Here is a 26,673-nt window from a genome sequence, read left to right as displayed (position 1 = left end):
GGGCTGAAAACTCTGTGTGCTTTGGATCTTGGTATGTAGGGTCTTTTCCTTCCTTGAAACTGTGCATTAAGGACACAGCTGCATGTTTTCAATCTGCAAGGCTGGCAAAGCACGTTATCCATGAGGGAAGGGGAAGGGTGTTGATGGGGGCTGAGACACCATGCAATATTTCTTGAATAGGTATTGCTCTTCCATGCAGTGCTGTGCCTTCAAAGACAGGATGTTAAAACAGACCTCAGGTCTCTGGGAGCTGTGCTTTGTGGCCAGTTCATGGAGCATAGACGGAGATTGCAGGGAATGAAAAACGGGCAAGAGAGGTTTTTGCTGTGAACAGACTTTGGCTTGTATTTGCATCACGTCTTTGGCAATGAATGCTAGGTTTCTGCTCACTTTGTAGAAAGTATGAGTTGCCTTTAATTTTTCTTGTCAGTGTCAGTACTCAGGTACCCATGACAAGTGTGGAAATCCAAGCCTTTTGGTAGTACTGAGGCAGCTCAGAAGCGAGTTATTTGTGGGGAGCAGAGGATGCCAGGTGCTGGTGTGGGCTGTGGCATTACCTAAATGAAACACAATTTGTGACAGTCTGCAAATACTTAAAAGCTGGTGTTAGACTCTGGTGCAATGGGCTGCATTTTGCCTATGGGTAGTTTGAAGATATCATAAAGGTATCTTAAGTCTCAGCAGACATGACCCCCTGGTCTTTCCCTAGTGAATAAAGGAAGAGAAGCATTTAGTATGAAATTCCGGAACACAGGACAGGAAATAACTACTCCAGTTTATTCAGCTTTTTGAAACTGATCCCACTAAGCACCCTGAGGGCATTTGCTGGGCTTTTTGCTGTCAGATGTATGTTCTCCCTCTGCTCGAACCCTGCCATGTTGTGGGGGTTGAATTCAGAAGCGACATTTGGCAATGACTCCCCTTCTTCTATTGTAGTCTGTCCTAAAAAAAATTTTAAAAATCCTAGCCTATTCCCTTTTCGGCTCATAAATGAGCATGCTGGCTGTGCCTTGCGTGGGAGCAGGGGACATCATGTATCCAGAAGTAAAGCCAACAAGTTTCCATCTTCTGTCCCTCCAGGCAAGGAAAGTGACAGTGAAGACTTCTTGAATTCAGGGTCTGTTTCCACGGTTTTATTGGACACACCAAGCCTGACTGACCCAGAGAAAAGCCCGTCCCCAACCCCAGTAACAGCATCTCCAATCCACGATGAGTTTAATGTGAATATTCATGAAGAGGTATCTTTTCTTCTTCCTTATTTAATGCCATCACTCCTTGTAAACATTGCATGTGCTGAATTCATATTGCAAGATGCCAAAACTCAATTTTCTGAAAAGATTTTTCTGCGTTGCACAGTTTTTAGTGATGTCCTGTATCCTTTTGGAGAATGTAGTTTTCTTGTGAAAGCTGCTGAGGAATTTCGTTTGAGTTCAGTTAAATTTATTTTTCTTAATCATCAACCAGGATCAGGAGACAGCAAATAACTGTATTTGTCATGAGAATGGGTCTAAACTACTTTTCCTATGAAACATAGAAATGACTTTTCATATCAACGCTGGTTTAGGAGCTGCATTTAATTTGTCAGGAACTTGAAGTAAGTGTGTTGGGACTTAGTTAATACATCCTGTCATATTTGAAAGGATGCAATCATCATTACATCCATTCAGTTAAATGATAGGTAGGTTGTGGTCTAGTCTCTGATTTTTGCAATCACATTTTCCAGTAATAAAACTATAGAACTCTTCTCTTAAAGCTCTGAGTCAGAGCGGGAACTTGACTTACTTAACTAAACAGCATGAACAGACTATGAAGAAAAACTAAATTAAATCCAACGTTTAGCAGCTTTTTGGTATTCCCTGACTGGCTGAGGACAGGAGTAAACCTGAAAAGTGAACTACCCTTCATGGGACCTGTGGTAGAGATAGCAGGCAGCTTTGAAAGACTTGAGAGGTTTTTGTCTGTGCTGTAGCTTATTTGTGCAATGATTCATGTTTTATCTTCAGTGTCATCTTTCAAGTAGTAAATCATTGTATTACAATAGAAAGAAATCTTAAATTTCAGATCCTTCTTTTCATAATTTATGTTACTCTTTTTTTCACCTATGACTGCTTAATTTCAGCTCAAAACAGTGTTAACATGTATTCTTCGTTCTTTTTAGAATTCCTTACAGATCCATACCAGTATTTTACAGATTTCGATCCCATCTTTCTCATCAACATCCAAGAGCTCAGAAACTGTTGCAGAGAAAGTGAAAACACAGCCTAAGTTAGATCCTGCAAGTGAAATGAGGTATTATCGTTTCCATGTATTTTTCAATTTTAATTCCAGTGTTCTGTGACATTTAATGAGAGTAACAGTCTGTCAGTTACTGTATTGTCAAGTCATTAAGTCAGTTAAACAAGGCTAGTATTCAGCTGACTAGCTGTAGCAAACGAAGCTTATGTTTGTGAAGTGCATTGATTAAATCTTTTTCATTAAGTATTAGTTTGGTTGCTGTTGCTCGTAGCAGCGCTCATACTCTATACCAGCTGCTTCACAAGAAATGAACAGAAGGAGAGAAAAACTGATCTAATGTAGCAAAGGACACAGAATCATTTTTATCTAGGTTTACATCATCTAGGTCTGACTGAGATAGTGTTGGCTGTGCTAGCACAAACGCATTCCTGGTGATTTGCATTCGGACATTTTCCACAGCTGGTAAAGATTGCTGTAAGGCACTGCCAAAACTGCAACAAAAGGGCTCTCCAGCTCTAAACTTGAGCTGTTCATGGAGCCCCAGAAGGAAACCCAAGCAGCATTTCAAAAGATCAGAGAAAGAGATCTCCTTGCTGCCGTCCTTTGGTGTGATGAACTGCAAAGACATTTGTTCATTCACTTTTATGAGAGCCCTGCCTGAGATTTTAAAAGCCAGATGAGATGTGCAGGCACAATGCCCCAGGGACGCCAGGGTGGGGATGTGTGGCTGCGCCCTGGGGCTGTGGCTGAGCTGTGGCACCCAGGGACGCCCATGCTTGAACCCCGTGGCAGCCTCCTGGGTGACAAGTGTCCGTCAGCTTCCTCCAGCATTTCTAAGCCTGCACCCTTCTTCCCTGAGTGAGGAAACCTGGCCCCTGCAGATCTGGACTGGCACTGCAGAGTACTGAAAAGTGCACCACACTTGCAGCTAGACAAAGGCTGTGCTGCGGGTTTTTTTCTGGGTCCAAATCCCTGGCTTTATCTAAATGGTTATCAAATGCTAAGATTTCAAAGGCAAGGAAATCTTGTTGGCTTAAAACTGTCATCGATCTTGATGCTGAAAATCCGTGCAAGCACAAATTGATGTGTGATTTTTCCAGTTCCAGTCAAAGAAAGCATCTTATCCTGATCACCAGCTTTGCTTGCTTTCTGCTGTGCTGTGCCTCCTGCAGCTCTAACCATCACCAGCAGGGATTTCTTCTGTGTCCTGTCATGGAAAAAAACAGTCAAAACATTAACCTGCAGCAAAATGTCATGCACTGTGGTGGCTGACAGAGAGCCAGTGACCTCCACCACTTGGTGCTGCAGCAGGCCCTGCCCATGCTGTAACCTCTGCTTTTATATAAGGTGAATAGTGCAGTATTGTCATCAACTTGCAATGTCAGTTGCCTTTCCTGGGGCTCTTGAGCTCACCTTTGTCCTTAATCTTTCACAAGACTTGGCACCATAGAGGGGAAAATTTGCCATGTGTTAGTACCATAACAGCTGAAGTGAAAACAGGATTAAAGCAGGCTGAGACTCTAGGTTTTCTGTATCAGCAAGATATGTGGATGGGATCCCCAAATGTCTGTCTTTTTTCCTATCTTTTTTTGGTTTTACAGTGAAGGAAGATCAATGGGTTCCTCCCCAGAAACTCAGCTGTGTGATAGTCCAGTGTAAGTATCATAATAAAAAATGTTTAGGAAACATATTTATATGTGATTCTCAACTTGAAGTCTCCCCCAACACATATTTTACATACACGTGTAAATAATGTCCACTAATTCTAGACAAGATGATACTTAGTGGTGGTAGTTTTCTGCTCATGTCCTATATGTTTTTGCAATCGTTATTTTCCAATGCTTTATCTGTGCACATATGCAGTTAATTTTTTTTATGTTGTGAAGCATCTCTGATTTGGTTGTAGACCATCAATATACTTCAAAGTGTACAGTTTTCTGTAGTACATGTACATGTGATTTGCTTTTTGCTTTTGATAGTGGCAGAAAGCTGACTCCAATGAGAAAACAGTTTTAATTTCTTAATTATAGCCATTTTGCCTAGGGAAATCAGTGGGACTGTTTATGAACTCAAAGCTGAGTCAAAGCTATTTGTTAGCAAGGAGCCTAAGTCAACAGGTTTTGTCTGGTACACAAAGTGAGGCTCAGCAGCTATTTTTATTTCAAGTGACTTAGTGCCATGAGAATTCCCAAAGCCAAATTCTGCTCCCCTTATGTTGGTATAAAGATAGGTAACTTTGTAAAATTCGGTTAAGTTACTCTTAATTTGTACTTGGTTGCAGGAGAAATTGTAATGGTAACTTTCTTTTAACCAGACTTAAGTATTCTAGATTGTAAATCCCACCATAAGTTGGGAGATACCTGATCTGAAATGGAAAATGGAACTGCGGATAAAATACTAAAGCGCACATGCTTGACTTAATATGCTTGGCTTCTTTAAGGATTAAATTAGTCAGAAGCCTGTTGCTAAAAATACTGTTTTTCATAGCTTTGTTTATATCACTTCCTTTGCCTGTGTAACTTTTGCTTGTGCTTCTGAAAATACAACATTAAATAAGAAGCCAGAAATACCCAAAGGTAGACATCATGTCACTGAAGCATTAGCATCAGTAATTACAATGTAGAGGTTCTTACAGTATCTCGTGAAATTGCGTGGGCTTTTATTAGTGCATTGATTGCCTTAATTCAAAATGTCTTTGTTTTTAGTATATCTCATCACGTATTATAATGCTTTCTTTAAAGATGTTCCTGAGAATATGTTTATCTTGGCAAATTCAATTCCAGTAACTTGGCTTGGGTTTTATGTTATTGTTTCAGAACTTCTTCACTGCAGAAGTCCAGCAGTCTGAGCAGTTTGAGAAAAGAGACATCTGAAGCGGTTGGTTTGGTCTCTTACGTTCTCCCATCCTCTTAGAAACAGGGGTGATGTCCCTGTTGTGGTAGTGACCCCGTGGATGCCCTGTTGCTGCCTTCTGAGAAATTCTGAGTCAGCATAGGGCTCCTCATGTCATGTGTTAGCAGCGGTCACATATGTGTGACCTTGTCCAGATTTTATTAAAGGTGAAAATCTTCTGTCTCTGAAAACACAGGAAACACAGGTGCTTTTTTTTTTTTCTTCCATGAGGCATTTCCTTGAGACTGTCTTGCTGTGTTTTTCCTCAAATAATGAGTTGTTGGGGTTGTGGGTTTGGGTTTTTTTTTTTTCATTTATATGCTATTCTGATTTAAGAGAAGAAGAAAGTAATTCCCACTACCACTTCCTACCTGTGTTTAAGGCGAAGAATTTTGGAAGACCATGTAATTAATGCATTATAAAATACAGTGTGGGATGACTGTATGTTTTAGGAGCTCAGGAACAAAACACTGAGCCTTTGTATGTCTGGTGATAGCTTCATTTTAGGTCTCTTTTGAAGTGACCAAAAGCAGCTAGCCTCTAACGATGTCATCAAATCAGGGCAATTCCTGTACTCTCTTTTGACAGCCTAAATTAAAAGCTCCTGAGTTCCCTGACCCAAACCGCTGAGCTGTGCCTCACAGCTCAGGTGGAATGTTGACTTAAAATGTAACCAGAACTTGACGATGAGAGCTAGAGTTCATGGGTTAGGGGGTTGGTTTTTGGACGTCAAGGTATGGAGGTTGTGGATGTTTTATCTACATGGCTTCCACCCTGTCTGATTCCTGCTTTGGGTCCCCTCAGCCAGCTGTGCCCATTAGTGCTTTAACAGATGGCATGTCGCTAATTACGTACACAGCTAATCCTTTACAAAGTAAACCGAAGCAACCATATTTTCTTGCCAGCTCACTGACCTCAAAGAAAGCAAGAATTAACCTGTGTGAAATACAGCTCTGGAGAGATTTATCTGGGGGGGACAAAAAATAGGTGGGGAAGGGTATTCCAGTCAGAATTTAACTCTGAGTAACCATAATGAATTCAGTAATGATTTGGCTGTAAATCATGGCTTTTTAAATGTCTTTCTTAATCTTTCCCAAACAGGACAGAGAGTCTGCACAGAAGCCAACAGAGGTAACGTGTGTGTGCGTGCTCATGCGTGTACACAGAGAAACACAGACTGCGAGCGGGTGTTGAAAGGCTCAGTTGTGTGAAATTGCAGCATGCAGTTCCAGAGGAGGAATAGCAGACCTGCAGACAAGAGAGCGAGGACTAATATGATGGTTGTCATCATCACTTCAGTGTCAGGCTTAGAGTGTCTCACACGTTCTTGTCTTCCCAAACATGGATTATCTTTCATAATTGGTTGAGCATAAGGTTGCTGTCTAAGCTAGCGTTTCCCCCGTGTGTTCTACCACTAGGTAATTAACAAAGCTAACCATTAAGTATTTTACTGAATCTGTAATTACCTTTGATTAGTGTCTCTTTAAAAGCCTCTGGCTTTCCAAATTGTTTTCTGTGAGTAGAGACTCTGTTGCTAAAAAGACTGTCATTGCAGAACAGTTACCCTGCGGTACCGTATGGCTGTAGTTTGCATGCAACAATTATTGCCTATAGGAAGACCTGAGCAGAGGTGGTGTACATCAGATACCACCTGTAGGGTGAATGCTGTATCGATTCAGCAAAAGCCGAAGGGTCATATTTGGATCGTAATTGGTTTGTTCCCTCCTTCTTTTAAAGAGACAGTGAAACAACTGGCAAGGTTAAAACTAGTGCTTTAGCTTGGTTAACTGGTGTGTAGGATGGCTGTCCTGGCATTTATACTCCTTGCTTGATACCTATTTTCCTCTCAGCTTTGGCAATGGACATAGTCATTTAATCCATTAATTCTGAAGCTGCAGAGCAGTGATGGACAAAAAGAGCTGTCTGACACTTGGCAGACAACGGGTATACTGTGGGGGTCTCGTCTCTCTCTTTGCTTCCCACTGCCCCTACAGCTGCTGTTGGGGGAGACGGGAACCCTGGAAAGCTAGAAAAGTTCATAGCCTTCCAGGACTGTATTTTTACCTTTTCCATACCTGTAAGCCAGCCTTACAGAAGCTGAGAAACATCTTAAAGAAGACAGGTTACTCTTAGAAGGTAGTGATGGTAATCCTGGGTCGTGAAAGTACTTGAATGAGAGTCTTGTTTATGTTTTCCTTTACGGCTTTTGCATTCTGTTTTCTTGTAGTAACAAATGAGAGGGACTCTACAGATTAGCTGTCAGCAGTCACTTTGCAGTCTCTCTCAAAAGGCCTCTTGCAATTCCCTGACATTGAATCTTTTATTTACCTAACTTGAGCAGGTTAAACCTCCTGTGGAAGGTAAGAATTTTGCAACTCTCCCTCCAAAGTCCCCTTCTCATGGTGGCACAGGCGACGAGGACAGTTTTGGTACCCGTAAAGCCAGATCTTCATTTGGACGAGGCTTTTTCAAGATTAAGAATAACAAGAGGACTGCGAGTGCCCCCAATCTGGGTAGGTATCATGCACCTGCATGCAGATTTTGTGTATTTTGAAGGGTCTTAACAACAGCTGTAACTGTCTTAAGAAGCAGGAAGGCCAGCCTTAGCCTCACTGTGACTTGGTGGCACTTTTCTCAGTGGAATGTTTGGAAAATACCAAACAGCAACAACAAAAGAAAAAACCCAGAAAAGAAACTCTCACTGATGTAATGAAGCATTTGATCTTTTTCAGCCTATGCTGTGATATCTCCCCTGGGACCTTGCAGTGTATTGCTGCTGTTTTGAAATGCTAGCTGTCTGGCAGTACTTCACACATGGGATTTGTGGGGTGTTTTTTCCCTGGGCTCCATCCTCAGTTTATCTTTCATAAGATTGATGCATAAGATTGTACAGAAATGATGCAGCAGTTCTTAGTCTCCCTCTTTTATTTTATGTGTATTGAAGCAGCTCTGCAAAGAGATGGTGACAACAGGAACAGGATTGACAAGTTATTTAAGCTCATGTTAATTTTTGGACCTGTAATGGAGAGTGGATTGTTTTGGAATTGTCATTTGATGACATTTGCACGTGACAAAGAAATAAATAAAATGTTCTGCTTAATGCAGAAGTCGCTGTTGCCACCAACTGAAATCCTACTTGCATTCACTGCTGTGCTATAGCAGTCTTTCCACTGTTCCAGTTCAAGCGTCAAGTGAGTCTTGTGCATCAGATCTGCTGACATTCATCTAAAGTTCTTGGCTTTCTCTTGCATGAGATTTAGGAATTTATCTCTTATCTTCAGAAGATTGAAGGTGGATAGCTTCTGCTTTGTTGAGCAGAAGAGTCTCCTGTTCTTACTCAAAGACAATTTTAGATTTTGTTCAAAAGAAATAACATACCTATACATTTATTATACATTCCCCACATTTGCCTGTGACATATAGCATGGGAACTTGCTAGCTTACTTGGAGTAGATGTACAATCTGTTCTGAGGGTTAGAGTCTGCTTTTGTTTTTCATGTGTGTTTTTGTGTAATCACTTGTTTTACCCTGAAATTAATTTGTCTAACAAAGTGGAGTACTTGTGGCTGTCGTAAAGGATTGGAAGATGGGCCATCTGGATCAGAGTCCTGTGAATTTGAGTTCTTTATGTTATCCAGATTGCAGTGCTTCCATCTGTAAAGCTGGTGTCCTGGTACTTGCCATCTCACGGGAGCCCGTGCGAGTCACCTGCCCGATGTGTTGCGGAGCAAGTGACCTCCCTGCACCGAAGTGACTGCGGTGCTGTTTTACCCTCTCCACCATAGCACTCTACTGCATTTCTTTTTTTGTGAGAGGGGGATTAACAGTGAATTGGTAATCCTAATCTCTGTGTGAACTCAGCATTGTGTGTGGCGCATGTGTCTCATGTACCTCCCTCCCTTTGTCATGTATTTTGCTGATGTAAGTTTTGAACTGTGTTTTACCTTGTCCCTCTGCGTGTTCTCTCCCGTTGTGCTGCGTGTGGTTATGTGCGTTTTTTGGATATCTGAAGATCGCAGTCGAAGTGCAAGCGCACCTACTTTAGGTATAGTAATCCTGCATGTCTGCCTGTACCAGCGCTGTGTTGTGACTGCTGCTAACAGCTGGTTATGGCCACACACTTTCCAAACAAGAACTAGACACCAGAGCTATGCATCAAAACTTTTGTCCATTGCTAAAAGGAGTTTTCATGTAACACTTGCCCTCTGCTAAGTCAGCTGTGCCATTTCTCAGTAACTGCTACTAATGAGAGAGATTGCGGGTTAATTTGCAGAGACCTTTGCCGTAACTTTGAGCACAAAGTTACCCACAGACGGAGGTAGCAGGTGAGAATCGGTGATGTTTAAATACGGGAGGCACCTTTGTGTTGTCACTTGTCTTGGAGCCCCTGGAAGAGCTTAAAGGGTGGCAAAGCAGAGAACGAGGTGTATTTCACAGGTGTTTACTCAGGAGAGTTCTGAGAGGAAGGATACATAATTCCTTTTCTAAGATGTGATTATATTTGTTATATAATAAACACATGAGAAATAATTGAGCCAGATGGGGATGGAGCCATGCACACAGTAAAAACCAGTCTTGTGATGTGGGGGTTCCCTGGGTGGGTTCTGGCAAAGGTGGGTAAGACCTGTGGGGTCTTAGCAAGCAGAGCTCTGTCAGTCAGTCCGGGTGGTTGTACAGCCACCCGATGTGCCCCTCGCTGATGAAGAGACCAAGTGCTTCGGGCCCGCTCGGTTTCCCATATGGCCCCTTAGATTGTGTCAGTGCGTGAAAGGGAGCAAGGTAGAAGAGCAAACGTTGCAATACCCGCAAATCTCTGCTACTAATGCATCCACCCTTGACCTGGTAGTCTCTCTCTAGAATGCCATTTAAATGTGTTTTTTCTAAGCTAGCACCTTTTCTTATACAAGTAAAGCAAAAACCACAAATGCCAAAGCCTGGTTCGGCGCTGGTGCTGTCTGCCACTGGCAGGATCCCCATATTCCATAGCAGGCAAATGAAAGTGCCTGGAAATAATCTTTTATGCGACCTTGTTGCTCCACTGCAAGGTCTAACATCTAAAGCATTGGTGGAAAATGGAACGTGTCCAAATGTATTCTGGCTGAATTGTCTAAAGTTTGCCTAGCAGAAAGGTTCGCTGGTGGAGCCTGCAGTTTGTTGCTGTTTGTGGCACGTTGTGGCCACCTCAGCATTAACTCTGTGGCTTGAGACCACGTGTCCCGGCAATATATGCTCTACCTTGATTCACATAACTTGCGTGCTTTTCTCCTGGAAGTCTGAGAGTCCATTTCAAATATAAATTATGGTTGTCTAATTACACAGCCGTGTTAAAAGATGGTAAAAGTGGTTACAGGCCTGACTGTCAGCCTGCTGCAGGCTGCCTTGCCACAGCTGCTTCATCTGAACAGGCTTGTGCTATCACTGTTCCCCAGCGAGTAGGTGGCATAAACTCCACGTGGTAGTTTTATTCAGCTGTCTGGCACTTGCCTGCACATCTCTGCTAACGTAGCCTAGTAGAAACTGCAATTTCTTTAGTTTTCTTTTTAATTGATCTTAAAAAGAGTTTTCTTCTTTCTTAGTTTAGCTTTTGTGACAACTTCCCTTTTGGAGACAGGAGCCCTCAGATTTGTTGTCATAGAAAAGAACAGCTGCAGATCAAAGATTTAATGCTTTTAAAGTGGGTAGTAATGTGTTTGGTCTCTAATCAGAGGTGCTTTGTGGATCACTCAGAAGACCTAGTTTAGACAGAGCCTAAACTCTGTGGTGTTTCTCTGCAGAGAAACAAAATATTCCACAATTTGTAGAAGTGAGGGGAAAAGGATCCTCCTGCTCCTGGGATGAGAATTTGTTGCTGGAACTTCCTGGGTGGGGAGCTTAGGGAGTAGTGCAGGTTATTAGGACAGATGCCTGCAGGAAAACTGTTTTTCTGTGCTTTGGGGACTCGTAGTTTGGTTCCCTGCCACAGCGCTGAATTGTTTCTGGGCATCCACATGCCTCAGCTCTGTCTGTGAAAGGACTGTAGGAGCATTCCCCAGGGAAGAGTAAACCTGAGGTTTAATTCAGTGATTGATTCACAAGGTGTTTTTTGCCCATCTTGGATGCAAGGCACTTACTTAACTGCTGTAGAGCACTGCCTTGGAGTATTCCCAGTCAGGTCCATGAAGGAGGAACATGTTTCTCCTGGATTTTCCCATCCCTGTTTGCCCCATTTTCTTACCGTGGTGGCTCTCTATAATTCTAGCAAGAGTTATTCCCAAGTTCAGGAGTGTGTCTGTGCAGTCTTGTGTAAGTGGGTCTTGATGGGGCTTTTGTTTTGCAATAGCTGAAACAGAGAAGGGATCTGCAGATCACCTGGATCTGGCTGGCTTGCCCCCTCGCCCAAAAGAAACTGATAGTCTACAGATGACACCACCTTCTCCGGATTCCAAGAAGAAGGCCAGGGGGATCAAGAAGTTATTTGGAAAGTAAGTAAAAGATGAGAAATGACCATTCTCCAGAGCTGGGGCTTGCACAGGGGTTTGCTGGGAATACGTCTTCCCTTTTTCCCCCTCCAACCTGTGGCTCCATGGTTTACTGTCTCAAGAGCAGGAGCCAGCGTGCCATTTGAGAGTGAACAGCAGGTCAGTAGCAGGTAGAAGAACAGCTACAAACCCTGTTAGGAGATCTTGCTTGTATCGGTTGCAGTGATAGCAGCATGCCTTTTCTTCAGCCAAAAAATGAATATGCTTTCTTCCTTTAAACTAGACTTAAAAGAAGTCAGTCTACCACCTTCAATCCAGATGACATGTCAGAGACGGAGTTCAAAAGAGGAGGGACGAGAGCAACGGCGGGGCCACGACTGGGCTGGTCTCGAGACCTGGGGCAGTCTCACAAGTAAGACGAGTGGTGCCACGTGTGCTGGTGCTTGCCTTCCCGACAGCTCTGGTCAAGCATAGGGTCCAAAGGATAAGTGCAGTGCCAAGGTGAAATGCCCCCTCTCCTGGCAAGTGGAAACAGGTGGCTCCCAGGCCATTCGCTCCTGTGAGAGATGGTCTTTGCAGAGTTGAGGTGGGTTGGGTGGTGTGGTGATGCTGCTGAGCAGAGCCTGCCTTGCTCACAGCTTCACAGGCTGCAGCCCTGAGGCTGTGTGGAGCAGAAGCAGAGTGCGAGCCCTTGCCTGGCAGTGACAGATACTACTCCGGTACATTTCTTGCTGCATTTCTGGGTATTAAAAGCTAAAGTGAAACATTATGATCCCAGTTCAGCATTTTAGCCACTCAGGCGGCAGAAGTGGTTGTTTTCAGTAGTATTAACAGACCATGTTTATTGTGATCGTGGCAGGAGATCAGCAGCTATCCGCAGTTCATGGTGCTCACGGTTCAGAAGCAGAGAAACCCTCTTCCTTGGGAGGCTCACCTGATAGCCAGCTATGATGCACATTTTCCCCCACCGAGATTGTCCCAACTCCCACAAAAAACTCATGGATTGGGCTTAGGGTTTGGCTTTCTTATTATATATGGGGAAAGGAGATTTGAGGCACGGGATTTATCAGTCTTTTTTTTGGTAAAATCTTCTGTAGTGAGCTGGACATGCCATTCGCAAAGTGGACAAAGGAGCAGGTTTGCAACTGGCTCCAGGACCAAGGGCTAGGCTCTTACATGAGTAACGGCAAACACTGGATACTGTCTGGGCAAACACTTCTCCAGGCTTCTCAGCAGGATCTGGAAAAGGTGAGAAATACTGCAAACACTGCTTTCAGTTAAACGTACAAAAAAATTGCTGTTTCTGTGCGTGTAAATCATGTCTGTAAGGTGCACCCAGTAAAAATAAAGAAGTAAACAAGATGAATTTTTAAAATATTGTCATATGAAGTGATGCCAAACCCGTTTCTTTTTAGTTGAAGTTCCATAGAAATGTAATGCTGTGTGCTGAAACTAATAATTACACCTATGTGATTTAACTTCATTAAGCATGGACATAGCAATCGGCTGTGCTACCTTCTAAAAATATGCACATGAGAGTGTCTCATTATCATATGGGCTTGTAGCCCTGATTCATTAGCACTCATATGTGGTACCGTTATCTTAGGTCTGTGTGAGAGGGTGTAAAAAGCTGCTGGTTTGGTCTGATTATATTTTCTGCCCATTTTATACAAAGAGGAATGAGGATTTGGTACACACATGGTGATTAGTCTCTTTGTCTTAAATCGTTACAGAATTGTCTTTTTTCTACAACTAGAAACAGAAAAATAGTTGATTCGATTTATACTTTGAATCCACAGTATTTGCTAACATTTGAATGTTCAGCTTCTAAAAAAAATCACTCTCCTCACCAAATAGTAAGCTTGTTTTCTCTATTAGGCTAATTCAAAGTTGGTAGACACACTACAACTGGAATAAGAAAAGCGTGATATGAACATAGTGGCCTGCAATAGTGTTAGAGTGTATAGTGCTGCCATAGAGGTAACATTACCTAGCAAGCACTGGTGAAAGTGTATATGGGATTGAAGAGATCCTGGAATGGCTGCACTTGCGAGTAAACTGGGAAAGTGTTATGCATTTGGAAGCAGTACTAAATTTCAGTAATTCCTGGGACCTTCATATGCTCTTAACTAACCAATTCTTTCAACCTTACCTGCCAAAGTGGGAGGGAGGGAAGTAATCCCATCAAGTATTTTTCGGAATGCTAATATGATTTATATTGTGGGATTTTTTTAACCTGGTATGAGAATATCATGACTGACATTTTCATACAGTTTGTAATCCACCACATTTTGAAATTAATCCACCACTTCCCTAGTGCTGCACATGTGCTAAAATGATGCTGATACTCAGCAAATAGAAAATACACCTGCCAAGTCACTAGCAACTGCTGTGTACAGTGTGACTCAATGAAACCATTTGTAATTCAGCAGAGGGAGAAATAAAATACAGTATTGTCTCTAGGTTGGCTGCTTTCCTTCCTTTCACAGGAGCTTGGGATAAAGCACCCATTGCATCGGAAGAAGCTTCAGCTTGCTCTGCAGGCACTCGGATCTGAAGAGGAAAACAATCATGGAAAACTGGATTACCACTGGGTTACCAGTAAGATTTTATTACATGCTGAAGATCAACTTTAGATAGGGCTCCTAATCATGGCTAATTTGGGGCTCAAAGAATGAGAAGAAAACTAACTGGTGCTAGGTAACTTGGCTACCAGACTAACATGATTGTGTGTCTCTGCCTTAGGGTGGCTGGATGACATTGGCCTCCCCCAGTATAAGACCCAGTTTGATGAAGGAAAGGTGGATGGCCGAATGCTGCATTACATGAGCGTGGTGAGTAAATGGCTTTTCTTTTCCTGACACCTTTTTCATGTTCTCAGTTTCTCTCCACTTTAATGCACACTGATGTACCTCCAGATAGCTCACTAAAGACCAGGTGAGACTAGAGAGAGAACTGCTTTCACGGCGCCTATTGCTGCAACTGCATTGATAATAAATTAATGTAACGCCCTCCAACTTCATCCCAGCCTTCGTGTTCCTCCTGCTCCCTTTGGGTCAGTTCGCCAGCGACAGCAACCTTTTTTGCACCCCAGGGCACAAGCAGCTGTGCCCTGCCATGTGCCTCGGTGAACAGCCTTCTCCCCTTCCCGTGTTCCCCTCCTCTCAGCTGCCCCCAAGCCTTTCCTGGCAGCAGCCCTGGCCCCAAACGCACTCCCTGCCCCTGCTCTGTGGAGGGGAAGAGGGGTCCAGGCAGCAGCTGACCCCAAGAGACAGATGGCTCTGGCTGGGGAAGAGGCACCACCATTGCCAACTCTCCCTCAGCCCTCCTGGGGCAGCGGCCACTGGCCAAACCCCGGCTGGCCCCATGAGTGGGGGCTCTGTGGCTGCTCAGACAGCTCTTGTGTTGCAGCCAGCCATTCTCGTGTCCATCCAGGGAGAGCAGAACCAGTCTTAGGGGATCCAGTGTCCACAAGGAGCCAGAGAGCTGGATCACAGCTATCGGGCTTGTAGCTTCCTCGAGCAGAAGGTCAGCACCTTCTGGAGGCTGGCTGACCATCTGTGCATTACTCTGGGACTGTTAAAAGTTTTAAAGAGGAACATAAAAGGGCCACATGGTTGCTGTCTCCACATGTCAGTTCTGCCCCAGATGACTGAATGTACTGCAAGTAAGCTAAGGTTGGAGCTTACTCGCTTTTGCAGCATCGCAGAGGCTACGCCTCTGCACACGTAGTGTACCAAAAGTACAGACTTCTCTCCAACAGCTAAACGTCTCATGTGTCTCATGGGACAATAATTTCAATTCTGTTGAATTGTTCATAAATTGGGTCTTCAAATTTTCTGGGTGATTGTAGGGAGAAGGCTGAGGGAGGTCAGAGTGTCAGAGACATCACTACCCCAAAAAGGACATGCCAAAATGCTGTACTTGTCTGTGGGCTCCACTGCAGTCTTTAAAGAACCCTTTGAAACTGTAGTGGCTGTCCTGTGTTAAGCAAAAGCTGTAACCGATAGAAGACAGAAGCTCTGATACTACTACTCACCTGCAAGTACTTCCTATATTCTTTTCAGCTTTAAAAGATACTGTCTTAAGGTGGAAGAGCTAACAGGCTCATGCACGAGAAATGGGCAATCTTGTGCTTAACAGTTGTGCATGACACCGGTGTGCTCAGGCAGTGTTTGCAAATACACAGAAGTGTGCAAAATCTGTGGTCACAGTTCATGCAGCTGGGCCTTTGCTGTTAATTAACTAATAGAGGTAGGTGGAAATTTTTTCTTCAGTGAGCAAACATTCGGTCTACTTACCTATTCATGTGGATGTTCAGGTGAATAAAACCCAAGCAATTTCCTTTGAAGAAAATTGGAGTTTTAAGAGCCAGCTTGTTTGAAAACAGGCTACATTTAGTAGCTTTTAGTTGAAGCCAACCCAGCAGGTTTCCTTTGTGTCATGTTCCAGGTGAGATGAGGTAAGATCTTTGTTCGTCTCTGTGGAGACACAGATGCAAACTAAGCAGCGCTGATATTAATCTCTTCTGTATAACAAAGTTGAAATCAATCACGCTCCTGTTCTCTCACAAGCCATGACATGGACAAAGTAAAAGTTACCCTTTTATGCCCCATTTGCATGTATTTTGTATAGGCTTTACAACAGCACCAGGAGGAAGCCTAGGGTTGATCCACTGAACTCTCCTCCCCTGAGACAAGCACAGTGCTGCTGAGGAACCGCAGCCGCTGCCCGGGACTGACCTGCCTTGGCTACCTGGCGTGACTTTGCTGTTGAGTCCATTTCGGTCAAATGTTAAATACTGCTTATGTAGTTTGTTTCCTTTGGTGTTTCAAGGCCAGACATTAATATAAAAGCAGGAAGCAGTTTCTGTCTTCTGCTTCTTAAGTCTCGGTGATCTGATGCCAGTAGGCTCCGTTGACCTTGATCTTGTGTTGAGAGACTTTACTACCGCGGTGTTAACTGAACGGGGATTGAACACAGATCAGACGCAGCACAGGCTGTAATGTAAGGGGACTTGTATTATTCAACAGTCGGTCTTTTTTGTATTAAAAAAGAAAAGTAATAGGTGAACAGAGGAGGGATGCATAGCAGGAGCTTTGCCTTTTAAATAAATATTCTTCCTGTCACTTCCCTTTAATTGTAGATCACTGGGGATATTTTTCAACAGATTTTGACCATAAAATTATAACAGATTCAGTGTAAACAACCAACTAAATACAGCTGTATGCAAAGTATGAAAGAAATATTTTTTAAAATCTTGTGAAGTTACTCTGACTCAAAATAAATAATAGCAAATATTTATTATTTTATAATAAAGAAATCAGAAAACGACATAGAAACTCTAGTCTTAGATTCATCATAAGGTTAGCTGAACGCAGTGAAATGTTTGGGTAAAGGAAGAATCTGTTCTTAAATATTCTGGCAAAATAAAATCCATAAGTAATACTAAAACATTTTAAGCCAGATTAATCTTGGCACAAGGATGCATAAATTTGTCGAAGTCAGCCAACTTGCACCAGCAGAGAATTGGACTTTGAGACACTTAATGGCACAGTTAGGACTGATTTACAACTGAACTTCAGCAGGAGTGCAAGTCTCCAGCACGTGACCAAGTTGCAGTGCAGGGGAGGTTTTTCTTCTGTAGCGCTGCTCTGGAGCTACAGCCACAGCCAGCGAGCTGGGAGGTCTAGCCAGGCCTGTCACATACTCCTCCTTTTCATGGCTTGGCTCCCTAAATGAGAGAGAATATGATTATTTTGGTTTTGAAATGCTGAATTTTGGGGCTATGCGTTGGAATGAAATGAGAGGTGGGCAAAATGTGACACCTTCTGCATTGCATGTATTGCAAACCAGTCAGCACGTCAGGGGGTTGGGTAGCACCAGCAGCCTTTTTTAACCTGTGAGCCTAATCTAAACCTTCTGTCTCCTTCGGCATTGTCCACGTGTCCTGTGAGTTGAGCCCCCTTGGGTGCCAGAAGGCTCTGTCTCACCCCTCCTCAGCGGTTTGAAGGAGCCCCGAGTACAAGAGGGAGAAAAGGGAGCTTTAATGGAGCCGAAGCAAAACTCCTGCTTGCTACTGTAGTCACAAAGGGAGGAACTAATTTCTCCCAGCTCCTGACATCTAAAAGCTACCTGTTCAGCCAGAGGCGGTTGGCTGTGCCCTGTGGCCAGTGCAGAGAGAGGGGGGTGCTGTGAGGCACCATCTCTTTCCTTGGCATTGCACGAACTGACACTTTCCATAGGCACTGGTAGGAGCCTAAACAGCTCGTCTGTGTGAGCTATAAAATAAGTGCCCCATGAGATGAATGTTTAAGTAAAAAAAATTGCAAGGATTGAGCTATTGGAGAAGGAGCCAGCTGCTTTTGTCAGTATCACCGGAGGCTGAGAGGAGGCCTTACCTCTCTGCAGCTGCCTGAAAGGAGGTTGTAGCGAGGTGGTTGTTGGTCTCTTCTCCCAGGTGATAGGATGAGAGGAAACAGCCTCAAGTTGCACCAGGGAGGGTTTAGATTGGTGATTGGGGAAGATTTCTTCACTGAAATGTTGTCAAGCATTGGAACAGGCTGCCCGGGGAGGTGGTTGAGTCACCATCCCTGGAGGTATTTAAAATACGTGTAGATGTGGTGCTTAGGGACATGGTTTAGTGGGGGACTTGGCAGTGCTGGGTTAATGGTTGGACTCAATGATCTTAAAGGTCTTCCCCAACCCAAATGATTCCATGGTTGTAGGGTGCATTGCAGGGGAGGAGTGTGGCTGTGCCTTCGCAGGCTCTTGCCCTGTGACATGTGAGAAGTGGCTCATTCCATGCTGAAGATGGTGTGGTGTAACAGCACTGCCAGGCTGCCCCTGTGTCCAGTGTGCTCCCTTGGCACACGAGGGAGAATTGGCACTCCTGGGCAACCTGCTGCCCTTCCCTTGAACCACAGCAGGTGCCTGTGCAAGGTAGGAGCTACACAAGGATCGTGAGATGGGGCCAAGGAGTCTTAAGGTGAACTTCTCCGCAGCCCTGGGTAGGGTCACCTTGTCCATCGTTCCATCACTTGTGACAACCGTTTTGAAAAATGTTTATCTTTTGCAGTTGTGGTCAATTTTCAGGGTAATTTATTGTTTTCAGTTAAACTCTTAACTGGATGTTTGTGGTGTTAAAACTTTCGGCAGGATTAAATACAAATGCCAAGTGAGTCTAATGCGGTGTCTGGAAAGCTGTCCTGGCTTTGATCGGATTGCTTGAGGATGTGTCACCTCACCCTCTCCGCTCTTTGTTACCCCAGGTTTCTCATACTAAGCTCTGTTCCCTATGTGAAGAACACTGCCCAGGAGCTAGTGCAGTGCAACATGGGAAGCTTTTATTTTAGGACAGGTGGTTTAACATTAATCACGTGTCTCGTGTATTAAAATCCTACCCTGGAATGTGTCAGGTGTGCCATTTTAAGCCAACATCCGAAACAGTCTCCTCCAGTCAGGTGCTGGTTCCACCAGTAAGTACATCTATGTTCTTTGACTCCCCTTTCCTCTTCAACAGGATGACTTGCTGTCCTTGAAAGTTGTCAGTGTCCTCCACCACCTCAGCATCAAAAGAGCCATTCAGGTTTTGAGAATAAATAACTTTGAGCCCAACTGTCTGCGCAGGAGGCCGTCTGACGAGGTACTGCTTTAAGGTGAAGCTGTGAAGAGGAATCCTCTAGGGTTTTTTCCTTGGTGTTTCTGATTATTCCTGCTCTGTCTTCTCCTTCCCATTTCATTCGGTTTCATTTTTGGTTTCCTTTTCCTCATACTGTTCTGCCAGTCTCATGCTCTGCCATCACTACCTGGAACACCACTTTCCTTCCTCCACCTGCTGTGGCCCCAGACTCAAGCCCCCCTTCGCCAAGTATCCTACGTTTTAGCCAACAGCTGGCTGTTTTCTTTGATGTGCTGTCTGGACCATAAATCATCTTCAACACTGAGTTCCATGACCACTTCTTACTAAGAGTCTTATGTAACTTTCTGGAAAATTGATGGCTGTCTCAAAAATTTTTGTGTAAAAGGAGTTTGGCCCTGTTACCAGATGGGAGACTGCCATCAGTTTGTTTTGGAAGCAGCGTATGCTGCGTAGGGCAATGGATGGTGAAGCAACCCAGACTCTCGGATTTAGATTCACAATGTGTATCTGCAAAAAAAGCACGGCGGCTTACAGAGCTAACTAAATTTTCAGTTCTGCTGGTAGAAACTGCAGGTAGTCCTAGTGCACAGCAGGATAATCAAATGACATGAAGCATAATACAGACCTGCCCACTGTCCAGACCCATCTCCATGTTGGTATTGCTGCAAGATAGCAATCCAAAAAGCTTTTTTATCCAGTTCCAAAGTGGACTTGCATTCATTAAGGGCAGGAGAGGTTTGTTTCAGTAATGATTGGGGCTGGGACAGCTGAGCTGGAAAGTCTTCTTAACTGCGTGTTCCTCCTGTTCACAGAATAACGTCACACCTTCCGAGGTCACCCAGTGGACCAACCATCGCGTGATGGAGTGGTTACGCTCCGTTGATCTGGCAGAGTATGCACCTAACCTGCGGGGCAGCGGTGTGCATGGGGGACTGATGGTAAGGCGTTAGGCTGGCCTGTTCCATTTTATGGAAAAAAAAAAAACCCAAAAAAACGGCTGGGAATCACTGGAGCAAAGTTCTGACACCTTTGCTGCACACACCTTATCTTATTCTGCTTAGTAAGAAGTCGCTATCAAAATTTATTACTCCGTAGTTCAAAGGACATGAACTTCTTGGGCAGGATTAGTGTGGGCAGCAATGGGTTTCATTATCTATATTCCACTCAGGATTTAACGTACGTATGGTGCTCACCTCCTGTTCCACAATGAAGTACACTGCTATCGTGCTGTTAAACAGCCACCGTCTTCCTTCCTAGACCTGGATACGTGTTTTATTTTGTGAAGAAGGCTTGTTACTTTTGTAAAACTTGTGATTTCAATGTCCAGCTGGGATTGTTTTCAATTGTTACAGCATCAAATACTCCAGACAAGAGACTTAACACTTGCAGAAATTTGTTGTGGCGATTGAGAGGTATATCCCTGCCCAAAACATTTAATGTCTGTTTATTTTGCATCATTTCCAAGGCTGTGTTTTCCAGAATTGAAGAGGATGGTTGGTAAACATTTTGTGGCAGCTTCGCACATTAAGAGTTAAGCATGGATTTATCTGTTCCTTTCTTACCTGTCAATATGTTTCTACTTACAATTCCAGAAGGAAAGCCTGGTAGTGGTTTATGAATCCTTCAACTAGTTAACTCTCTTTTCTCCCTCTTTGTTGTACGTTTCCTCTAAAATACGAACAAAAACCCCAAAACAGCCTTAGGAAGTGACCAAGATAGGCATGCCTGATGAAGTCTTTGAGAGCTCATCAGACAGTACTGGCTTCAGCTGGATTCTCTGTGTTAATAGGTTTTGGAGCCTCGTTTCAATGTAGAAACCATGGCACAGCTGCTGAACATCCCACCGAACAAGACACTATTGAGACGGCACTTGGCAACTCATTTCAACCTCCTCATCGGGCAAGAGGCCCAGCAGCAGAAACGTGAAGCCATGGAGTCCCCAGACTACGTCCTCCTAACAGCAACTGCCAAAGTAAAGGTTGGTCACTTGTTCTGGGTCAGTGTGTCAGCTTACAGGCCGACATTTGGATCTCCAGTGTGCTGGTTTTAGCCACGTTTGGAGGGCAGTTCAGTAAGGTCTGAGAAGGGGAGCTTACTGCTAATGAAAGAAGCACGAGAGCAGGACTCGGCACAAATGGGTTTGACACTTGGGTCTGCCATGAACACACCACATCTCAGCCTCTTATGTGCACGGACAAGAGGTAGCACTCATGTGTTGTCCTTCTGTCTGTTCTATAAGGTATTTAGGAGGGAGACTGTCTCTTATGGTTTGTATGCTCATGGTTTAATGCAGTAGGGTTCTGATCACATTTGGGATCCTTTACATGGTGGTGTCTTAATGGTAGAATGAGGGGACACATCTTGTCCGTTCAGATGCAATTATCGTGAAATACAGCTACTCGGAAGGTCTTTGTTGAGGAGAGCAGTGGGGGTTTGACCCTTCATCACTGAAATACCAGTGCGAGGGTAAGCAACCTGTTGATTCTTTGCTGATTCTCTAACTTCTTGTCAATTTTCTCTCCACTTGTAAGCCAAAGAAACTTGCCTTCAGCAATTTTGGGAGCCTGAGGAAGAAGAAGCAAGATGATGTGGAAGAGTATGTGTGTCCTATGGAGCTGGGGCGGGCATCTGGAAGTGGGACAAAGAAGGGTTTTAAGCCTGGCCTGGATATCCGAGTATATGATGATGATGATTTGGACAGACTGGAGCAGGTAAGTCCATTTGAGCAGTTTGGACTCTGACTGTGCTGTCAGGTTTGGTGGAAAACTTTCCTTTCCCCAGGGAAGCCTTCTGTCTGCTTTGGCCTGTGAAGGTCCTGACTTCCTGCAGTCACACGGCATTGCTAACAAAGGTCTCTCAGCCCAAGGAGGTTCAAGCTGTGAATGCAGCCTTTTTAGGACCTACTCTGCCATAAATGTTTTCTCCCAAAATGTCACGCTCCTCCCTTGCTCTGATCATGTCAGCTGTAATCAAGCAGTTACATTATGTGCTGCACTTAATTGCCACTCTCTCATGGCATACAATGAATTTATTATTGATTTATTATTCATTATCTGGTTTTTTTATAGATGGAAGATTCAGAAGGGACAGTGAGGCAAATAGGAGCGTTTTCTGAAGGCATCAACAACTTGACTGTAAGGCTTGAAAGTGGGGTTTGTGGAATAAGGTCTCTGTGAGATGGGTATAAACCCCTTCCCAGCTGCCACTACTAAGTAGCGATGCTGTGTAATACAAATACACTGAGTACAACTTCTCTTTGCTATTACTGACTCTGTCAAGCAGCTGAGTTTTGTAGTTTTGGGGGCAATTGCTTTGACAGATTCCAGTGCATAGCAGGACCTAGTCTTTGGATAGCGTGAAGTGCCACTGGTCTCTGAGGGCTAAAGTATATAAAATACTGTGCACATTATGGGTGTAGCAAAGCCTTATCAGAACTTATCAGAACAGTTGAGGTCCTTTGGTTTTTGTATGGGGACAGAGAGGAAAGGGAAAAGAGAAGGAAGATCCCTGCCTGTTCCCGCAGCAGGGAGCAGTGGCCCGTGGTTGCCAGCTCTCCTCGCTGACCCCTGGGGAGGGCAGAGGACGTGGCATCTGGCTCTAGGCTAGCGGGTTGCCCTTGGGTGGTGAGCTCCAGCTGGGGTTCACAGTGCATTTTCTGGGTGGGAGCCCAGCCACAGCCTGTGCTTCCCGAGCTGTTAGGGCTAGCAGACAGCACTGAGCTGGTTTGTCACTAGTGTGAATGAAAAACATCCTCAGCAGAACGAAGCAGTGGCTGGCAGGGCTGACAGCGATGTTTGCTGCCAGGCGCAGGGCTGGACCATCCTGGGTTCCTGATTTCAGTTGTGAGGGCCTGAACCTTGACTCTTCCCTCCTTTCCTTTCTAGCACATGTTGAAAGAAGATGAAATGTTTAAAGACTTTGCAACTCGCTCTCCTAGCACCAGTATAACAGATGAGGACTCTAACGTGTGACAGTAACCACCAGGCACTGACAAAGGTTCACTTCTCTATGTGCAAGAAACGTCATCATTACACGTGACGGGCAGCAAATCATGTACATTACATTGCTCTTGCTTCTGTTTGTTAGAAGTAACATTGGCAGGCACAGAGATTTAAAAAAAAAAAAAAAAGGCAGGAAAAAAAAAGGTGCCTACTCTAAAGTTGCCATAAGAAACACCCAGACACTGGTGAATGGTAATTGTTTTTACTATATTTAATGTACAAACTGGTGATATGTTTCAGTGTTGCATTTAAATGTATGTGGTATGATAGTGCTCCTTTTGCTTATTCACAGCCTCAGATAACCCTTTATACTGTTTCAAAATAACAGATGATTTTAGGTAGAAGTATTGCATCTGTAGATATCATGCATCAGCTTTCTCTAGGCTTTCAGCTGAAAAAAGACATTACTGCTCTTTTTCAAGTGCATTTGTTTGGCACAAATACCAGTTCTGCCCTTCCTACAGTATCCAATGTAGGATTTTAGTCATCCTTGCCATGCATAAACCTTCTGGTAGTTCTTGACTGTTGCTCTTATTTTTATACTGTTTTATAAAAAAAAAAAAAAAAAAAGAAAAAGAAAAAAGAAGTATATGAACTACGTATAAAAGCAAAAATTTAAATTTTCTGAGATAGAGTGATGGAAAGTCCAAGGTGTAGGGGAAGGGGAAAGGGTTGTAAAAAAATTATGCCAGTTTGCAGACCAGCTGGTTACTGGAAAAGGCAGGCTGACCTTTGGAACTGTTTGCTTTCATTGCTTTTTACTAAGTGCACAGTTTAATGATCTTCCATTTGGGATGAAACAATTATAAAGCACATTTCTTCTAGCAGTGACTCCTACGGAAACTGCACGTATTAAAACATCTTCTTTCTTGTTCCCAGCAGCAGTAGTTATAGCATTCAAACAAGGTTATTAAAACTTCTGTGACTTACAACTTAAAAAATTTCCTTAAAGTTGAGAGTACTCCCTGCGTATGGAAGGGATATTTCTGTGCTGTGACTAATGTAAAGATGATGTAGCTGCAAAAAAATAAAGTTATATAGAGAAATGTATAGGAAATATATTATTTCATAATATTAAACCTCAAGTGGGACTTTTCCTCCAAAATTCAAATATCAAACATGTTGCTCATCATTTTACCTTCTTAAAGTAAAGCTCCTCTGCTTTTGAAGATCATCAGATTTTTAAAAATCCTAACTAGCCAGTGGAAATCTTTTTTCAGACTTTCAGTACCGCGAGGTGTCCTAGCCAAAAGCAAACAAAACAAAAAAAGGAACTGTTTATTACAGTGGTTATGCGTATGGTGTTGAACATTGCATGTATTGTAGCACAATGGCATGAAGCTTCTTTGCTTTGTAAAGGCAAAAAAAAGTACAGCTGGAATTGTTCCTTGCAGTGGTGTGTTGCTTTACCAAGCGTTTGTCGCTCATTTCATTGCTCTCCTTGCTGGAAGTGAGATTGTTTCTGACACGTTGCTGGTGTGGTGCAAGGGATGTTAGATTGGCACAGACTTTGTGGTTATTCCTGAAACACTATCAACAAAGCTAGGAAAGGAAGAAATGTTCCTTCAGGGGCTCCCAAGGAGCTCCCATCAGATGTTGGGATAAGATTGGAGACATATTCTAGCATTATATTATTGAAACCTGATGAGCTATTACCAGCCTGGTTCTTTGAAGGATGTGCAGTGTAGGCTATTACATATGTACCAAGGTGAAAAATTTGATGTGGACTGGTTGTATTGTACATAATATCAGGTGCTGCTTTTTTCTCTTTATTAACTGGAGCCAGGCAAACAATCCATAATGTATACGTAAGAGTTTGTGCTGCTCACCTTTTGTCTACAAACAGATCACAACTGGTGCTTTATTCAGTGTTCCTGACTAATTCCTGTCTGCCAATAATTTGTGGCCACTTGTTTCTTCCTCTGCAGTCTTGGGGGTGTTTGAGCTATTTTATTCAGGCAGAGATAACATGTTTGTCACGCCTGCCATCAGCTTTAGGGTGCAGATGCTGGGGATGTGAATTCAGGGCTCTCTTTCTGTGGATACTCTGCATATGGGTATTATTTACATGTAAGCTGAACTTAAGACCCTGTTCTCCCTAATGCTGCAGAAGCACTGGGAAGACATGGGGCAGGCTTCTGAGCAGAAGTATTCTTCCAGGTTCACTCTCGCTAGACACTGGCTAGTGAACATGACTTGTGATATTCACAGGGGAAGAAAAAAGGGGGCTAGCGACGCAACATTATGTGCTGAAATAGGCACAAACACTCTCTGATTTCTCTTCAGTCCAGTGCTATTAGCAACCATATCAACAATGGCAGATGATGGTTTATTTAAGTCCAGTGTGAGCAGCTTTCTGCTCTGAACAATCCTTCCCTGCGCTCACTGTTTGGAAGCCAGGTCATCCCCTTGCAGCTGCCTATCATCTGAACCTTGGTTGTTTTATGGGGGTGGAATATGAAAGCAAGTGATAAAGTGAGAAAGCTTACTGCGCACGTGTGCACACAGTTGATACCACCGGGGTATTTTAATTTGTGCGTGTTTGAGGAGGGCAATGTAACTACTGTGTATTGCCATGTAAAATCCAATAAAGTCTGTGGAAAATGCCAAGTGTTTCTGGAAGCTGGTTCCTTTTTAATGTGTTGTCGTCTTTTCCTTTTTATTTTCCTAGGAAGCTCATTTTGTTCTGTTAAAAAGATGAAGGAGAAGGGGCAAAATCACCCATCTTTTGTGGACTCATTAGTTCGTTTGTCGATAGTGCCTGCAGAAGGACTCAGCTGACAGCTAAGAAATCCAGCCCCGCTGCGCCCCGTGGCAGTGATGGGCTTGTGAGAAACGGGCACTGGCACGTGTGCAGGGGGCACCCGGGCAGCCCCACGCTGGCCCTGCAGGGGCTGGTGGTGGGAGGTGTTGGGCTGGTAGGGCAGCTGGCCAGCCCTGCAGCCCAGCTGGACAAGGGGGTAGGCACCTGCACCTCATGGGCATGTATTATCCCTCGGCTCCTCCGGCTTCAAGCATTTGCAGGCGAATGTGGCTTGCTCCGTGGGGGATGTAGGTCTGCTCCTGTCCTGAGGAGGAGGAGGGAAGAACGCTGCTAGGGACTAGAAGCTGCATGTCCGCGCTTGCACAGAAATACAGAGGGGACTCGAGCATCCAGACGGGTGAAAAGCACCATCTAAAAAGTAGATGGACTTTTTAGACGTCAGTCTTTTAGACAGACTTTTTAGCAGTCAGCCATGAGAGTCCACATTTGATGACTGTGCTGCTTTAGAGAGGTCGGCGCTGAGGCCCCGAGTTCAACTGCTATCCATCTGTATCATGAGCTGCTGGGCACCCGTCTCTCTGGTCCCAGGTGTCATTCCCCTCCTCATGCCTGTGGAGCCCTCAGCAGTCAGAGGTGCTCCAGCTACTTTGCCAACAGGAGCTGAGCTTCCCCAAAGTACTT

General features: G+C 44.0%; 1 protein-coding gene across 7 annotated transcripts in view; it reads left to right on the top strand.

Annotated features, from left to right (window-relative positions):
* PPFIBP1 (PPFIA binding protein 1) overlaps positions 1 to 25,835 on the top strand; it is a 119,446-nt gene extending 93,611 nt beyond the window's left edge. For 4 of the 7 annotated variants that reach the window (XM_040594765.1, XM_040594764.1, XM_040594762.1 and 1 more), the window contains 18 exons: positions 1,081 to 1,238; positions 2,159 to 2,289; positions 3,837 to 3,890; positions 5,052 to 5,112; positions 6,229 to 6,258; positions 7,469 to 7,640; positions 9,140 to 9,172; positions 11,447 to 11,588; positions 11,869 to 11,997; positions 12,683 to 12,833; positions 14,075 to 14,186; positions 14,331 to 14,419; positions 19,108 to 19,230; positions 20,040 to 20,165; positions 21,017 to 21,205; positions 21,759 to 21,938; positions 22,296 to 22,361; positions 23,112 to 25,835. In XM_040594765.1, coding sequence (XP_040450699.1) covers positions 1,081 to 1,238; positions 2,159 to 2,289; positions 3,837 to 3,890; positions 5,052 to 5,112; positions 6,229 to 6,258; positions 7,469 to 7,640; positions 9,140 to 9,172; positions 11,447 to 11,588; positions 11,869 to 11,997; positions 12,683 to 12,833; positions 14,075 to 14,186; positions 14,331 to 14,419; positions 19,108 to 19,230; positions 20,040 to 20,165; positions 21,017 to 21,205; positions 21,759 to 21,938; positions 22,296 to 22,361; positions 23,112 to 23,198 — 2,033 coding nt within the window. In that variant the 3' untranslated portion in view covers positions 23,199 to 25,835. The remainder of the gene's footprint in view (positions 1 to 1,080; positions 1,239 to 2,158; positions 2,290 to 3,836; positions 3,891 to 5,051; positions 5,113 to 6,228; positions 6,259 to 7,468; positions 7,641 to 9,139; positions 9,173 to 11,446; positions 11,589 to 11,868; positions 11,998 to 12,682; positions 12,834 to 14,074; positions 14,187 to 14,330; positions 14,420 to 19,107; positions 19,231 to 20,039; positions 20,166 to 21,016; positions 21,206 to 21,758; positions 21,939 to 22,295; positions 22,362 to 23,111) is intronic. The other 3 variants (XM_040594767.1, XM_040594766.1, XM_040594763.1) reach the window with 1 other exon arrangement.
* The last annotated feature ends 838 nt before the right edge of the window (positions 25,836 to 26,673 follow it).

This window comes from Falco naumanni, chromosome 5, assembly GCF_017639655.2.
Source record: "Falco naumanni isolate bFalNau1 chromosome 5, bFalNau1.pat, whole genome shotgun sequence".
Taxonomy (NCBI): domain Eukaryota; kingdom Metazoa; phylum Chordata; class Aves; order Falconiformes; family Falconidae; genus Falco; species Falco naumanni.
The sequence above is the reverse complement of the archived record's forward strand: the minus strand, read 5'-3'. Positions and strand labels throughout refer to the sequence as shown.